The sequence below is a fragment of the Panthera leo genome, chromosome E1, assembly GCF_018350215.1.
Source record: "Panthera leo isolate Ple1 chromosome E1, P.leo_Ple1_pat1.1, whole genome shotgun sequence".
Lineage (NCBI taxonomy): Eukaryota > Metazoa > Chordata > Mammalia > Carnivora > Felidae > Panthera > Panthera leo.
In genome coordinates this window covers 56001894-56017241 of record NC_056692.1, presented here as the reverse complement: position 1 = coordinate 56017241, position 15348 = coordinate 56001894, and the positions used below count along the sequence as shown (strand labels likewise).

Genomic DNA, 15348 nt, shown 5'->3' with positions numbered 1-15348 from the left:
TAAAACACACCTCATGTCGATAGCTTTTCTGTTCCAAAGTAGCGCGTTCACCCCGGGTGTTTTGAGAAAGTCACGTTCAAAGAGAAGAACCTGCCAGTTAGAGGGCTTCACAGCCATGAGACTTTAGAAAGCAACGGTGGCCTCCAGTTAAACAGACTTAGGTGGTCGCGAAGTTGACGAACGAGAGCAGAGATGAAGTTAATGCTTCTTGACGATGTCTCCCTCTCTGATGGATTACTGGGCCATTTAAACGTGTTAAGTCTTTCCTCCCCCCCCCCCCCCCCCCTTTTCTTTCCCTTCAGCTTGGCTTTGATCTGGACCGAGAGGTTTACCCTTTAGTGGTCCACGCCGTGGTGGATGAAGGAGACGGTAATGGGCGTTCTCTGTCTTCTTTTGCTCTACGCGCTGCCCTTTTGTGGTGCACAGGCCGGGCAGTCGCTGTGGCCTCGGGAACAACACGCCCCCGCCGTGGGGATCAGGCAGCCAGTTTCCATGCCCCTTGCACTCCTTAGGCTGATGAGAACAGCCCTGGGTGAGGGGACGGGCCCCTTCTCCTGACGGCCCAGAGCGTCTGGTCTTCCGGGTTGGGGGGAGTCGGGGAAGATAGATGGGTGGCAAGGTGTGCTGTTTGGCTTTCTCCTTCACCCGCGTCCCTTTATTTTTTTCAGAGTATTTTGGCCATTGCCATGTACTGCTGGGCACTTTTGAAAAGGTGAGTAGCTTCACAGGGCCTCACTCGGTTCTGTTTAGCTGTCTTTCGTGCGGGGACGCGTGCGGCCTGTTGGCCGGCTCCCTGAGCGCGGCAGGGCAGGCCCAGCTCCCCACGGAGCGGGAGGAGCACCACACTGGGGGCCGCCCTCGGGCCTCGGTCCAGCTCTGCCGCCCGCGTGCTGCGCGACCTGCAGCTCTCGAGGCCGCAGTCTCCTCTTCCCGAGACGGAAGGGTCAGACTAGATGCTCATGAGGCCCCGCGGCGTGAGGAGTGTGCCATCACACGCGGGTGTCATGGAGAGGAGTGCCCGAGAACGCCCGGTTCCTGCCCCTGCTTCCTGGTCCTAACGGTCGTGTTTCATTCCAGCACACCGATGGGTCATTCTGTGTCAAGCCCCTCAAACAGAAACAAGTGGTAGGTATCTGAGGGCCGGGGATCGTCGGCCCCCTCCCCCCCAGACTTCTTTCTTTTCATCTCTCTCTTTTTCTTTTTTGCTAAGCATGCTTCTTTCTCTTCCACTGCCCCCCTTTTTTTTAATCCAAGAAAAGTTAAAATAAAAAAAAATAAAAAAAAAAAGGAGTGCTTTTGTGTGTTAGAAACTCCTTGGGTGGCCTGAAAAGAATACTGACTTTGGTGTCTTTCTTGTTCCAGAATTGTTGGCGTGGAGGCAGCCATTATCTGAGCAAAGGTCTTGAGAAAGGAAAGAACGGGATTTGTCTCTTGACATTAGGTTTAGGGAGAACTCTTTTCATTGAAAATGCCAGGGCGAGAAACATTCCGAGCTAAAGGATAAAATGTCGGGGTCCAATTCAGAGCCAGTTAGGGCCCTTGGCTTAATTTATCCCACCAAGTGTTTTTCTAAAATTCCAAGTTTCCTGGCCATCTGCCGTCTTCCAGGATGACCAGCAAGTCACGCATATGTCTGCTCAAAGGCCTGCCCCTGCTGTGTGCCAGCACTTTTTTTTCCACTCTTGCAACGGTGAGCGGAGAGTCCTGGAGAGTGGTGCCAGTGGCACTGGCCAGCCTCCCCTGCAGATGGGTGACAGGTGTCTGAAATTCTGAGTTATTCATTAATGAGGCCAATAGTAGTCAGTAACACCTTAGTCTAAATCTGTTGATAATATCCTTTCCATTAGAATCAGTAGGTCGAAACAAGTTTTAAGAGGCACAGGAGGAAACAGATCCTGGGCCCAGAGTACTGCCTGCCACGGCCAGGCTTTGGTGAGTTGTCTCATGGGGAGGCCTCATTTCCCAGAACGCCTAGATAGGATGGAAAGGCTAGGGTAGCTCAAGGTAAATGGTCTATTTTCCTATTGCTAGCTTGGCATTAGCAACTGACTCTGTCACACCGGAGAGTGAGGTATAAAATCAGTGACAGGCTAGGTCTGAGGGGAGGGGATCAGTGGGACAGAGGTGAAGCCGAGGGAGGAGTGGGCTCATGTAAAGAAACAAGAAAAGGGCCTGCTTTGGCTCTGACGTGGCTAGGCTAGTGGGAGTGGGCATTGAACTTGGGGTTTTAAGGAACAGGGCCAAGAGGGGTCCTTGGCTCTGTGGGTGACGGTGGCTCGTGCAGGTGGAGGGGCTCCATTGGCCTCCCCTTCAAGGTCTTACTGTCTCTCTCTGCTTCAGATGTTTTCCTTTCCCCTCTTTCCCTTGCCCACTTCTTTCTTTCTTTCTTTCTTTCTTTCTTTCTTTCTTTCTTTCTTTCTCCCATTCCTTTGGTTTTGTAATGTCTACACTTAACTTTGGTTACATAGCTGATGCTTCTATTTTGATGCACATTCTTCCATTTGCTTAGTCTATCCCTTCTTAACTGCCTGGAATAGTGAGCTGCAGTACACAGATTAGTGTTGTGTTTGTGAACTTTCATGTTCCCTGTTGGGTATAATGGTGGGTGAATCAAACATCGGATTTCCTTTTCTCTGTCAAAGAGAAAACATAAGTAAATAAAAGCATCCTTGGGGTGCCTGAGTGGCTCAGTGAGTCGAGCATCCGACTTCGGCTCAGGTCATGATCTCACAGTTCGTGAGTTCCAGCCCCACGTCGGGCTCTGTGCTGACAGCTCAGAGCCTGGAGCCCGCTTCAGATTCTGTTTCTCCCTCTGTCTGCCCCTCCACTGCTTGCACTCTGTCTCTCGCATTGTCTCCAAAGTAAATAAACATTAAAAAAAATATATTTTTTAATTAAAAAAAGAAAAAGCATCCTTACTTGTCTAGGCCTTTGCTTTTTTTCATTGTGCATCAGTAGTCCTTGGTTACCAGAAAAGGTTGAGGGGCAAGTTCCTACTTATCTCTGTTGAGTCAGCCTGCCCTTGAACTTCTCTGTTTGCTCTTCAGGTAGATGGGGTCAGCTACCTCCTTCAGGAGATCTATGGAATTGAAAACAAGTACAACACCCAGGATTCTAAGGCAAGTTCCATCCGAAATTCTGAATGTACTTTTTTCCCTGGGGACGGAGTAAGAAATGCTCTGATGAAGCTGGGATCTCGGGGTTTAGCATGACCAACTCTGGAATCAGTTTGGTCCTAGGAGGGTGTTCTCTTGTTCCTTATTTCAGATGCTTATGCTTACATCACTTCCAAAATGAAAAACACAGGCAGGCTGGGATCAGTTGTTCTACAGAGTTCTGGTCACTCAGTTACCTGGCCCCTGCCCTTCCTGGTGTGGTCTCCTAGGGCCCCGCCAGATCTGTCGGAGAGGACAGATCTGAGCCCCATAGGACGAGCTTGAGATAAATAGTTCCCAGAAGAAGTGATACTGACCAGTATGTGAACACACTTGCTGAACGGTAAAGTCAAGGCAAAGCAGGGGCGCCTGGGTGGCTCAGCCCATTGAGCATCCGGCTCTTAATTTGGGCTCAGTTCATGATCTCACAGTTCATGGGATCGAGCCCCAGCACAGAGCGTCAGGCTCTGTGCTGACAGGGCCTGCTTGGGATTCTCTGTCTCTCTGCCTTTCTTTCCCTCAAAAATAAATAAACTCTTTTTTTTTTTTTTTAAGTCCAAAGCAAATGTAAGGTTTTGTTCTTACCACTTGTCTCAGCTCTTCAGGCAAAGCTGCTTGTGAAGAAAATGGAGGACACGAAGGGCTTTGTGTCACCGGCTGAATTTCTGTCTCCTGGGACAGGTGGCTGAGGATGAAGTGAGCGATAACAGCGCTGAGTGCGTGGTATGTCTCTCGGATGTCCGCGACACCTTGATTCTGCCCTGTCGCCACCTCTGCCTGTGTAACACGTGTGCTGACACCCTGCGCTACCAGGCCAACAACTGCCCCATCTGCCGACTGCGTAAGCCCCAGAACCGCAGGCCGGGACCCGACAGCGGGGTCTGCGAACTGACCGACACTGGGGTGGGGGTGGGGGGACTGTGGTTTCTGCCCGGGCTTTCGTGTAGCCTGACTCCTGCATCAGGATGGCCCGATGGCCTGTTTCCTTCTTCCAGCCTTCCGGGCACTGCTTCAGATCCGGGCCATGAGGAAAAAACTGGGCCCCTTGTCCCCAACCGGCTTTAACCCCATCATCTCGTCTCAGACATCTGACTCGGAAGAGCATTCAGTAAGTTGGGCTGGGCACCGTGACCGTTTGTGAGGCAGGCGTTCTGCTCTCCTTGCTGGGTTTTTTTTCACCTCTCACCCTTCTTTACCTGACTTTGCAACAAGTAATTAAACCCTGGCACGCTGCAGTATTTGGTAAGCCGGCTGAGGTCACATTGTGTTAAAACCGACCGGTATTACCACGGAAAATTGGATACTGATCATTAAATCCCCCTTTTCCTCCCTGGGAACTGGGCGTCCAGTTAATATTTACGACGCCTAGAGCTGTCTGCGTGCAGCCTCCTCCCAGTGGGGTCCAGCTCTGGAACTCCCCCCAAGCAGGAACAAGGGGATGATTGTTTTGGATTTGAATACGGTTTACTGTCTTTATCCGAGTCCTCGAAGAAGGTAACTGTTTTCTTTATCCCGTTTCATGGCTTTAGCAACTGCGACCCGAGTGGATGAAATATTTCACCTCGGTTTCACAGCGTAAGTGATGGCGTTAGAATGCAGCCTCGAAGCTGTGCTGTCGTAGCAGAGACCGGCTTCAGATTCATACACCAATAGAAGAGAGCCATTATTCAGTACATGGTATTAGGATAATTAGTTAGCTATTTAGGGAGGAGAAATCAGCCTAGCACTTTACTCCTTACCAGATTAACAACTAAAATTCCAGATAGAGTAACTATATTAAAGCAAACGAAACCAAACCAAATATTAAAGACTGAGAATAAATTATAGGTGATTCTTTAATGACTTGGCATGGGAGAGGACTCTCTAAGCTTAAAAGCAGAGGAACACTACAGAAAGAAAAAAAAGAAGGGTAGATTTTACCGTATAAAAAATGTAAAAGTTCACATGTGCAAAAAATTAAAATAGGTAAACAACAAATCATTTAGAGAAAAAAATGTCTTCAGCATTTATATCAGAGGAAAGACAATGTCTTTGCCATGGCTCATATGATAAAACAGTAGATAAATGGACAAAGGATTTTTTTTTTTAATTTTTTTTAACATTTACTTATTATTAAGAGACAGAGAAAGACAGAGCATGAGCATGGGAGGGGCAGAGAGACGAGGAGACACAGAATCCGAAGCAGGCTCCAGGCTCTGAGCTGTCAGCACAGAGACCAACGCGGGGCTTGAACTCATATACCGTAAGATCATGACCTGAGCCAAAGTCGGATGCTTAACCGACTGAGCCACCCAGGCGCCCCAGAATATTTTTTTTTAATTCTCAGAAGAGGATGCTTAGCTGGTTAACATCTTTTTTTTTTTTTTTTTTTTTTTTAAGTCAACCACATTAGAGATCCACCATATACCAATCAATTAGAATGAGGTTCCAGGGCGCCTGGGTGGCTCAATCCATTGAGCATCCAACTTAGGCTCACGTCATGATGTCATTGGTTTGGGAGTTCGAGTCCCACATTGGACTTGGCTGCTGTCAGCACAGAGCCCACTTCAGATCCTCTGTCCCTCTCTTTCTCTGCCCCTCTGTCATTCTCTCTCTCTCAAAAAAAAAAAAAAATATATAAATAAATAAATAAATAAATAAAATGAGGTACCATTTTTCACCTTCCAGATTCGAAAGCTTTTTTTGTTTGTTTGTTTAAGTTTTATATATTTAGTTTGAGACAAAGAGAGGGAACATGAGCAGGGAAGGGGCAGAGAGAGGGAGAGAGAGAATCCCAAGCAGACTCTACGCTGTCTGCACACAGGGCTCAAACCCACCAATCATGAGATCATGACCTGAGCTGAAACCAAGAGTCAGACACTTAACCGACTGAGCCACCCAGGCGCCCCCAGATTCGAAAGCTTCTTAAAGATACTCCATGCTGTCAGAGAAGCAGTTGAAATAGGTTTTCTGTGCTGCTTATGGGAATGTGACTAGAAGGCTCTTTGAAGAAACAAAACCGTACAGCTGTATACATCAAGCGCCTTAAAAACATCTGTATCTGGTCATCGAAGATCTAAGAATTTAATACCAAGAAAAACAATGTGGAAAAAAAAAAAGATTCGTGGTAGCATCTCTCTCCTTGCTAGATGGGATGTTGCCCGCTTCACGAATTGCTTAATGAAGCCAATTAAATCTCCAAAAACAATAAAATATCTGTACACAAGGATGTTCCTCAAAATGTTGCTTACAGTAGGAAATGGTGGATGCAGCTAAATCCTGGGCAGAGGAGAACAGGTAGGAAACATGGAATCTGTGACAAGGGGACGTGTGTGAAGGAAAATACTTACGTTTGCTAAAATAAAGCAGGATATAAAATTGTGATTTACAGATAGGGGCGCCTGGGGGGCTCCGTCAGTTAAGTGTCTGACTCTTGATTGCTGCTTAGGTCATGATCTCGCGGTAATGAACATGTATTCCCTGTAACGAACATGCATTCCCATTACAATCAGAAAAATAAACATTGCTGAGAAGATGTTCGCCTGTAAGCGGAATGTAGGAATATGCAGGTTCCCTGACATTGTGTCTTTCTTTGGCCTCCTTTGCAGAAGCTTTTCTTGCCAGACCAGCTGTAAAAGAAAACATTTTTTTTTTCAGTGTAGAGTGAGAAACATGATCATGTCATAAAACAAAGAGTACTTAATTAATTTTTCAACCTGTCTCTGATTCCCCTAGTCCTCAGAGAACATTCCACCAGGTTATGAAGTTGTGTCTCTTCTGGAGGCCCTCAATGGGCCCCTCACCCCATCCCCAGCGGCCCCTGCCCTTCACGTGCTTGGAGACGGCCACCTCTCGGGAATGCTCCCCTCGTACGGCAGTGATGGCCACCTGCCCCCTGTCAGGACGCTCTCCCCACTCGACCGCCTGTCTGACTGTAGCAGCCAAGGAATTGAGCTCAAAAAGAGTCTCTCCAAGTGAGTGGTTGGTGCTCGACAGTGTTGCCCCTCAAGGCCCTGATGATAGGTTCTCACTCCTTCTCTCACCTCCTCAGTGCTGGCTCACGTCCTGGGTCCCCAGGGCAGCGTAGACCTTCTGGGCTGTTCCCGGAGCTTTTTTGCCCCACGTAAGACCTGGGGTGAACACTCTGGCAGAAGGTTCCCCCATTCCGTAGGTGAGGAAGATACTTACGGTACCTGTGGGTACCAGACAGGCGAATCTCATGTGTTTTGGGGGGAAAAGGACATCCCTAGGGTCATTGACGCCTGTGGGGAGCGTCGCTCAGTCTAAAGACTGAAGGAACCTTGTAATCTGTACCTGTACCTCATAAGCATTTAAATCCAACTAGGCACAAGTCATGATAAGCTTTCTGTGGCAGAGTTAAGGAGCGTATTTTATAGATGAAAATGTTGAGACCCTAAAAATGTCAGTGATTTTTCCCAGGTACAGACACAAGTTACTAAAGGAGTTAAAGGTAAAGCCCAGATTTTCTGACACCCTGAAAAGCACTCAGGCTACCCCTAGGGCTCTTTCCCATCTCCGTCCTCCTTCTTAAGACCTGGGCTCCTTCCGTCCCCTCTCGGGCCTCTTCTTCCCTTGGAGTCCGGCTCGTGAGAGTACAAGCCAGTCCCCCTCTTCGTGTGGATTCTGGCGCCAGATGCTTTCCCCTCCGGACTGTTACAGGTCTGTTTCCCAGAACTCTTCTGTGTTGCGTGAAGAGGAAGACGAGCGTTCTTGCAGCGAGTCAGAGACACCGCTCTCTCAGAGACCCTCAGCTCAGCATCTCGAAGAGGTAATTTCATTCCCCTCCGTTTCTCGGACGTTGGACCACAGGTTCTTCTGTCCCACAGGCCTCTCCAGGTCCGTCTGCCTTCGTTTGTTCCTCAGGCACCTTGGAACACCCTTTGAGACAGCAGCAAAGATTTCATTACGTCCATCTTTTCAACAATATATTGAGCCTGTGTTCTCTACCAGGCACTGCTGCGTATGCTGAGGACAGTAGCAGTAAGGAAATTACAAAAGTCCTTGCCCTGGTGGCGCTGATATTCTTGCTATCGGGGCTAGGATGGACGCAAAGATGGGAGAAAAGGGGTGTGTCAGACCGTGCTGTGGATTGGCTCGTCAGACAAGGGAGTTCAAGGCCAGAGGTGGGGGGTTGCTGTCTGTAAAAAGTAGTCTGTGAACCAAGACGGAAGGAGGTGAGGGAGTGAACGATGCAGATGTCTGAGGAGAGCGGGTTGCGGGCGTGGGAACAGGCAGCAGGAAGGCCCAGCAGAGGTGCGTTGGGAGGCCGGTGGAAGAGGGCGGGGCTTGCCACCCGTGCCCCCCACAGGCTTCATTGAACAGGTTCATTACCCCCGCTCTCTGTACGGCGGTGAGCTAGGGAGAGTGAATAGGCAAACCTGAAGTGGTTCCTGACCTTGGGAGCTCAGTGTCTGGTTGGGGACAGGACGCGCACACAAGTATCAGTGCTGTGCCTAGCACTGTTTGCTGAATGGATGAATAGATGAATCTTTTTTAATGTTTTATTTATTGGCGGGGGGGGGGGGCAGATAGAGGGGCAGAGGATCCAGAACAGGCTCCGCGCTGCCAGCAGCGAACCCGACACGGGGCTCAGGCTCCTGAACGGAGAGATTGTGACGTGAGCTGAAGTCGGACGCTCAACCAACTGAGCCACTCAGGTGCCCCGTTGAGCGGATTTTAACAATAGAGAAGAAAGGACAGTAAAGTGCTGTGGCAGGGACAAGAGCAGTTATAAACCAGGGGAGCAGAGTGGAGGAGTAGCATTTGAGCTGACTCTCAGCGTGTTTTAGACTCCTAGAGAAAGGCGACAGAAGCATCTGAGATGGCCAGGGCAGGGCACGCAGAGGTGTAGGGCAGAGGCCGGGGCTGTGAGCAGGCCCGCTGTCTGGGAGAGCTTTGCTGTAGGAAGGCCTGCCTGACAGAGGCACACAGTGGCCGCCCAGAGACCAGCAGGGCCGTCTGGATGATTCCACTGGCCCAGGCGGGAGGGAATCCTTGAGCTACAATAAACACAGAGCTCCTTGGGCACCCACTGGCTCAGTCAGTAGAGCATGTGACTCCTGATCTCAGGGTCGTGAGCTCAAGCCCCACGTTGGGTGTGGAGACTACTTAAAACCAAACAAAACTCCTGGAGAAAAGGTTATAGGGGCAGAATCCCCATCTGCCTGGGATGGGGTGAGGGTACTGGCCCAGGTGACCGATAGCCGGGGTGTCAGGAGTGGGTGGGGAGGCAAAGGTAGTGTTTGTGTTAGGTCGATTGAGCTGGAACTAACCCGATATCCAAGCGGAGGGGCCTGGCAGGCAGTGAGGCCTCTGCTGGTTTTGTGTTCTCCTTCAGAAGGAAAGCGGTTTATAATCCTGGGGAAACCTGGGGTGTTCCCGTGTCACAGCTGCTGGGTGACCTGTGTCACCTGAGCTGCAGTCTTTGTATGGCCCTAGCAGATGCTGTGCCTCAGGCAGGATGTGCTGACTGAAGTTTGCACCTCCCCTGGGAGACAGCCATTCCAGGCCAGGGCGGCAGAGAAGTGAGGACAAGAGAAACCGCCCCTCCTCTGCACGTAGCCCCCTGATGGAGGGGCCCTCAGCGCCCCCGATGCCCCCCTCACCCTCCGTAGCCAGCCCCCTGCCCTTACACCCTTCCCTTTGCACTTAACTGTTTCCCTCCAGGAATGTGGCATAACTCCAGAAAGTGAGAATCTTACCATGTCATCGTCGGGAGCTATTGACCAGTCGTCTTGCACAGGGACGCCTCTCTCTTCCACAATCTCCTCCCCAGAAGGTACATGAGGGAGGGGGACTGCACGCTCGGCCCCTCGGCCCGGCGCTCAGCACCCCTGACAGTTCCTGCAGGATGGACTTGGGCCAGCAGGTTGATACCTAAGTTGCGTGACTAACGAGGCCAGAGTCAGAGGCAAGGGGGTCCTGCTGACAGCCAGGCAGGGGGGCAGGAGTCCTCGTCTGTTTCCCGGCCTGCTGTCAGCGGTTCCTGTAACATTAAGTCAGAGACGAGCAAACCCTGGCTCCCGGGGTAGAGTCCTGAGCTCTAAAATGCAAAGGGGCAGAACCTCGGAAAACCTTGAACCCGAAGCTTTTTAGGTAAGGGTGCGGTGTGGCCGCTGTGGTCCTCGCTGCGTGAGCACAGGGAGGTGGGTCCGCTCCTCAGTCCGCTCGCCGAAGCCTGACCTCCCGTCTCCTTCCTTCCGCCCCGGCCTCCCCAGACCCTGCCAGCAGCAGTCTGGCCCAGTCCGTCATGTCCATGGTGTCCTCCCAGAGCCGCCACTCCCAGATCAGCACCGACACGGTCTCCTCCATGTCCGGCTCTTACATCGCCCCCGGCACTGAAGAAGAGGGAGAGGAGCTCCCTTCGCCCCGGGCCGCCAGCAGGGCCCCCTCAGAAGAAGGAGAGGTGAGGGAGGAGCCCGGGGTTGGGGACGGTCCTTGCTGCCGTGACTCGGCACACGCGGCCAGGGCAGCTCGCCCCACGGTCTGCCGGGGGGACAGCTGCCGAGTGCCCACCGGGCTCGGAAGGAGGGCCTGGCAGACGAGGTGGGGTCGTTGAATCAAACACCCCTCACCTCTGACCCTTCTCTTTGGTGCCACTTCTGTGCCGAGGGCTCGGGTCGCAGACCCTGCGAGCTGGGTCAGTCTGTGCCTTGATCTCTGTCGCTCTGTGGCAGGTGATGCCGGCAGCATCTCCGGACAGCAACTTCGTCGGCCTCGCCGCCGAGGAGCAGGACGCAGAGGTAACGCCGATGGTGGGGCTGTTGGCGCTGGCGGAGGTGGGGGGCGCGGTAGGATGGGCGCTGTTCTGGAAGAGGCCTCCTAAGGTGGCAGGCTTGGCTCAGTTAGGGGTGGGGTGTGGTGTGCAGGGGAGAGTGGCCACGCACTCCGGTCAGTGGACTGTCCCACCGCACTGTGCGCCAGTCCCAGCGTAGCAGGTGTGGAGTGGGTCCTAGAGGGAACTCTTCTGGGTCGGACCCTCCACCTGAGCGTGTGTGTCCTTCGTTCGCTCAGTATTTACACAGAATGACTGTCTCAGGCACCTCCTGGCACGGGATGACACAAAGACCCCAGTGACCTGGTGTTGGCCTCCCCCCCCCGACCCTGACTGTATAGACAGACTCATGCAGAGGCGCCCGGCTGGCTCAGTCACAAGAGCTTGCAACTCTTGATCTCAGGGTCGTAAGTTCGAGCCCCACGTTGTGTGTAGAGTCGCTAAATGTCCTGTTCGTCTAGAAGCCCCATGGCAGGTGGTGCGGACAGGATTACAATTCAGTATGAGAATGCCCTGATGGAGGTGTTCGGGAAGTGCATGACAGGCCCAGGTCACAGTGAGGGCACTAGCACTCTTTCTTGAGCCAGATGCTCTCGCGGGAGTAGAGCCCGTTGGGGTTTGGGATCCCAAAGGAATTTCTGAAAGTTCCATGATCTTACTATTTACCTTTTCATTTGACAACTTTTATTTCCACCTTCAAGAGACAGTATGAGCTAAACTGTTACCAAGGCTATTCTTGACATTCCCCGGGCACATCTGTGACGGGCCTCAGACGCGGTCCCTGCGGGCAGACCACGCCTCACCAAGGAAAATCTGTCTCTGCTCAGCCTCCCGGGCCCCTCAGACACGACGGGAGATGTATGCCATTGACGTAGGCCCTGGAGTGAGATACCGTTAGGCCAATTACTTCTGTCTTCAGCTGACCAACAGATTCATTTCACTGCTTTTACAGACTCATAGCGCCTTCCTTCTGTCCTAGGGAAATGATGTTATGGAGGAAGAGGATGGACCCCCCCCACAAGAAGATGGTAAAAGACCTGGTCTTTCGCTCCCTCTTATTAGATTTCCCCTCTTGGGATTCTTCAAAGGGTACAGACAGGGACACCGGGATGACTCGGTGGCACCAGTGTGCCTGGTGGGGAAAGGCGGCCTTCTTGATGGAGTATCGAGGCAAGCAGGGAGTCTGAGGGCCGCAGCGATCTTCCTGGCTTTTTGGAGGCCTCAGGGCCGAGGACATCAGGACGGAGCTGTTTCACAAAGCGCGCGGGGAGCTCTAAATTCTCGTGGACTAAGTTCTGAAGCTTCTTGGGCCACCCTCATCACCTTCCTTCCTTCCCGCTTCCGCTTTGCAGCTGAGCCCTCCCCCCGCCCCCCCAGAGCTGCTCTGGCAGCCCCCATGATTAGGAACAGCAGCAGAACAGTTTCCTCCACGTGGCAGAAAGGACCGTCGGGCAGTCGGTCTGGTTTTGCTTTGGTGAAGAAGGTGGCTGACGTTTCGCTAGTGGAGGGACCTTCGGAGCCAGTGGGCGCAGAGCAGGGGTGAGAAGGCGACGGACGCCAGCTGCTCCATGTAGACGGGCGTTTGTAGGCTGTCATCGCAATTTTCTTTACTGTAACTCACGCCCCCGTTATAGCTTCAGATGGAAGAGTTTTGTTTCTAGCAAGGCTGGGAGAGAAGGAATGATCTTCAGATCAGGGAAGTGAGAAGAGTCGGGGGGTGGGGGGCCCTGGGAATGGACTACCACGTGCTCCAGGGGCCAGCGTCTCTTTCCTCCCTCAGAAGGGCACCTCCAGAGCAGACCCGGGCCGCAGCCCGGACGCAGATGTCATCCTACCTGCTTCTGCTTTAGCGCTGGCCATTGCTTGGGGAGTTCAGGGGTGTGCATGCTGGCCTGACCACTCTCCCCTGACCAGGAAGCCCTGAAGGAGGAGGGGACGGCCGCCAAGGCTGTGCCCCTGCCACGCTTGCACGCCAGCCAAGACAGGGCCCGGCGCGTCGTCCGCTCGGTGGACGCCTTCGGCGCTCAAGGTCCCCGAGTTGCCCTTTGTGATTGCTTCCCGCCCATAGAATACTCGCTTCTGAAAACTGCAGGGTGGCGGGCGGTTTCTGCCTGACATCCCACGGCCCGCACGGTGGTTTTACGTTTTTCCCTCTCCCTTTCACCAAGAGAAAAACGGCGGCACAGGGGGAGCTAGAAAAAATAACTTCTGAAACTTTCCCCTTCCCCTCACGTGTCTGTAGGTTTCTGGTCAGACCCTTAAGGCAGCCTCAAAATAACACGTTTCATAGGAAAACAAAACATAATTTTGTGAATGTGGTGATTCTGATTTTATATGCAAAATTATGGAAACTGAGACTTTTAGTGTTTGTTGTACGTATTTATCATCTTACAGAGCCTTGTGGTCATAAACACGCACGTGCGTGCACACCACACACACACACACACACACACACACACACACACACCCCAGACCCAGGCAGGAGCAGGGGTAGCTTCGGCAGATGCTGTCCCTAGCTTTCCCCGCCGCGGTCCACACCAGTGCGGTTCTGCATGAGCCGGTGCCCCGCGGCCTCCAGCAGGCTGAGCACCTGCTGGGAAGCAGCCAGTTAGGGAGACAGGGCAGGACGGGGCAGGCACACAGGCGGCCTCACACAATTTGATTCCTTTATTGTCCACTCTTTACCCACTTAATTACTGTCTTTTTTTTAAACATATGATTTGATTTTTTTTGTCTCCATCCTTAAGATTTTTTTTTTTTTTTTTTTAAGGACAGCAAAGCAGAGAAAAAATACCGCCAGCCCCTCTCTAACTGCGTTAACTCCCTTACAGGCCAGAGGACACGCGCATTTCTAGGTATGGAGTGTGACAATAACAATGACTTTGGCATCGCAAGCGTGAAAGCACTGGACAATAAGCTGTGCCCTGAGGTCTGCTTACCCGGTGAGTGGCAGTCTGCTGAACATGAACTTGGTGGGAGATGCTCCCCTGCTCGTACCCCTGCTCTCACCCTGGGACACCTGTCTCCTGCCCCGGCCTTCCTGCAAGAAGGCACGGGCTGTGCTAGGCTGCTGGAAGCCAGATGCTGAAAGGAAGTGAGGAGGCCTCGGGAGAGTCCTTGAACTTGTGCAGAGAGCACCCCCTGCCCTGAGCAAGAATATGAGGACAGGACGACAGGAGTAAAAAACCCCCCTTCTTCCGAATTGGCCTGACCAAGCAGCCTTCCACCCCCATCCTGCAGGCCCCGTGGCAGGTAGCCTGGTCTTGTTTTCATCAACAGGAAGTTTGAGGCAGACCCCGCCTCTCTAAGAAGGTCTTGGAAAGATAGCCTGAGCCTTTGGAAAGGGGATCCATAGCTCTTCAGAGGAACAGGGAGGAATTTGAAAGCCGACATTTTTTAGACTAGCAAATGGCTCTGTGATCCAGTGAGCTTTGGGTTACATTTGCATTGTACTTAATAGACTTGGATCCCAGAGGAGAAGTCAGGGGTCGAGGGTGACTATGCTCCCCGGAGCCCTGACTTTAAGTTGAGTCAGGACTATCGATAGGCCCCCTTTTTCCCTCTCATGATACTAAGCCGAACCCGGGATAACTTCCTATACGGGAACCGCGTTAATCCCGCTAAGCACCCACCCCCTTCTATTCCATGTGCTCGTTCAAGGGCTCCACGAACCCCTCTGAAGCCACGTCACGGCCGGGTAGACTAGGTCAAAACCGCCCTCCTGGTTTCACAGCAGAGATGGTCATCCACGTTGTGGTGTCTGTAAATCTCTTCAACATCCCCTGAAATGGAGACTTATTTGAACTTCAGAACAGCCACGTCACATCATGGGTCCAGTGCTTTACTCGCTCAGCGAAGCAGCTAGAGGCGTCGGAACAGCACAGCCTCCTGTGGTGGCCGCTCTCCGTCAGCCTGGGAGAGACACGGGGACTCGCACGCCCTGCCCCACACAGGCTCGTGGCGGGGAAGCCGTAATCCCCAGAAGGCGCTTTCTGCAGCCTTTCAAAGGCCTCTCCGGTTGTTTTCTATTTAGTTTGTCCTGAAGGTCCTGCCCAGGACTCTTCACGTTCAGCGAGGACAAAGGATGCCGTGTCAGGCCTGGACCGGAGCTGTGGGGCCCAGGCACACTTCACTTCCCGCCTTCCCGCTCCGTGTCTTGCTTCCGTCTGTCCATTTGTTTCTCACGTCTTTTTGCCAAACGTAAATCTGTCTGTCTGGTTTGTTTCTTTTGAAGCTCATTTATGTCACGTAGACCTCGTATGGAAGTTCATGTTCACTCTGCGCCAGCACTGTCCCCGCGCCCCCCTCCCCCCCCGCCAGCCATGCTGTGCCCGACACCAAGCTTGCTGGGCGTGTGCACATGCCAGAGGCTTCTGCCTAGGTCTCCGGTCCTAACTGGCGAGGGCCTGCACTCAATAG

At 52.4% G+C, this 15348-nt stretch overlaps 1 protein-coding gene across 7 annotated transcripts in view; it reads left to right on the top strand.

Annotated features, from left to right (window-relative positions):
• RNF157 (ring finger protein 157) overlaps positions 1 to 15348 on the top strand; it is a 96097-nt gene that overhangs the window by 74079 nt on the left and 6670 nt on the right. For 5 of the 7 annotated variants that reach the window (XM_042917254.1, XM_042917248.1, XM_042917253.1 and 2 more), the window contains 13 exons: positions 303 to 369; positions 669 to 712; positions 1078 to 1125; positions 3048 to 3119; positions 3837 to 3996; positions 4151 to 4263; positions 6870 to 7108; positions 7815 to 7923; positions 9822 to 9933; positions 10373 to 10560; positions 10832 to 10897; positions 11909 to 11957; positions 13761 to 13871. In XM_042917254.1, the coding sequence (XP_042773188.1) occupies positions 303 to 369; positions 669 to 712; positions 1078 to 1125; positions 3048 to 3119; positions 3837 to 3996; positions 4151 to 4263; positions 6870 to 7108; positions 7815 to 7923; positions 9822 to 9933; positions 10373 to 10560; positions 10832 to 10897; positions 11909 to 11957; positions 13761 to 13871 (1378 nt within the window). Of the gene's footprint in view, positions 1 to 302; positions 370 to 668; positions 713 to 1077; positions 1126 to 3047; positions 3120 to 3836; positions 3997 to 4150; positions 4264 to 6869; positions 7109 to 7814; positions 7924 to 9821; positions 9934 to 10372; positions 10561 to 10831; positions 10898 to 11881; positions 11958 to 13760; positions 13872 to 14589; position 15348 lie in introns of those variants that run through there. The other 2 variants (XM_042917252.1, XM_042917255.1) reach the window with 2 other exon arrangements.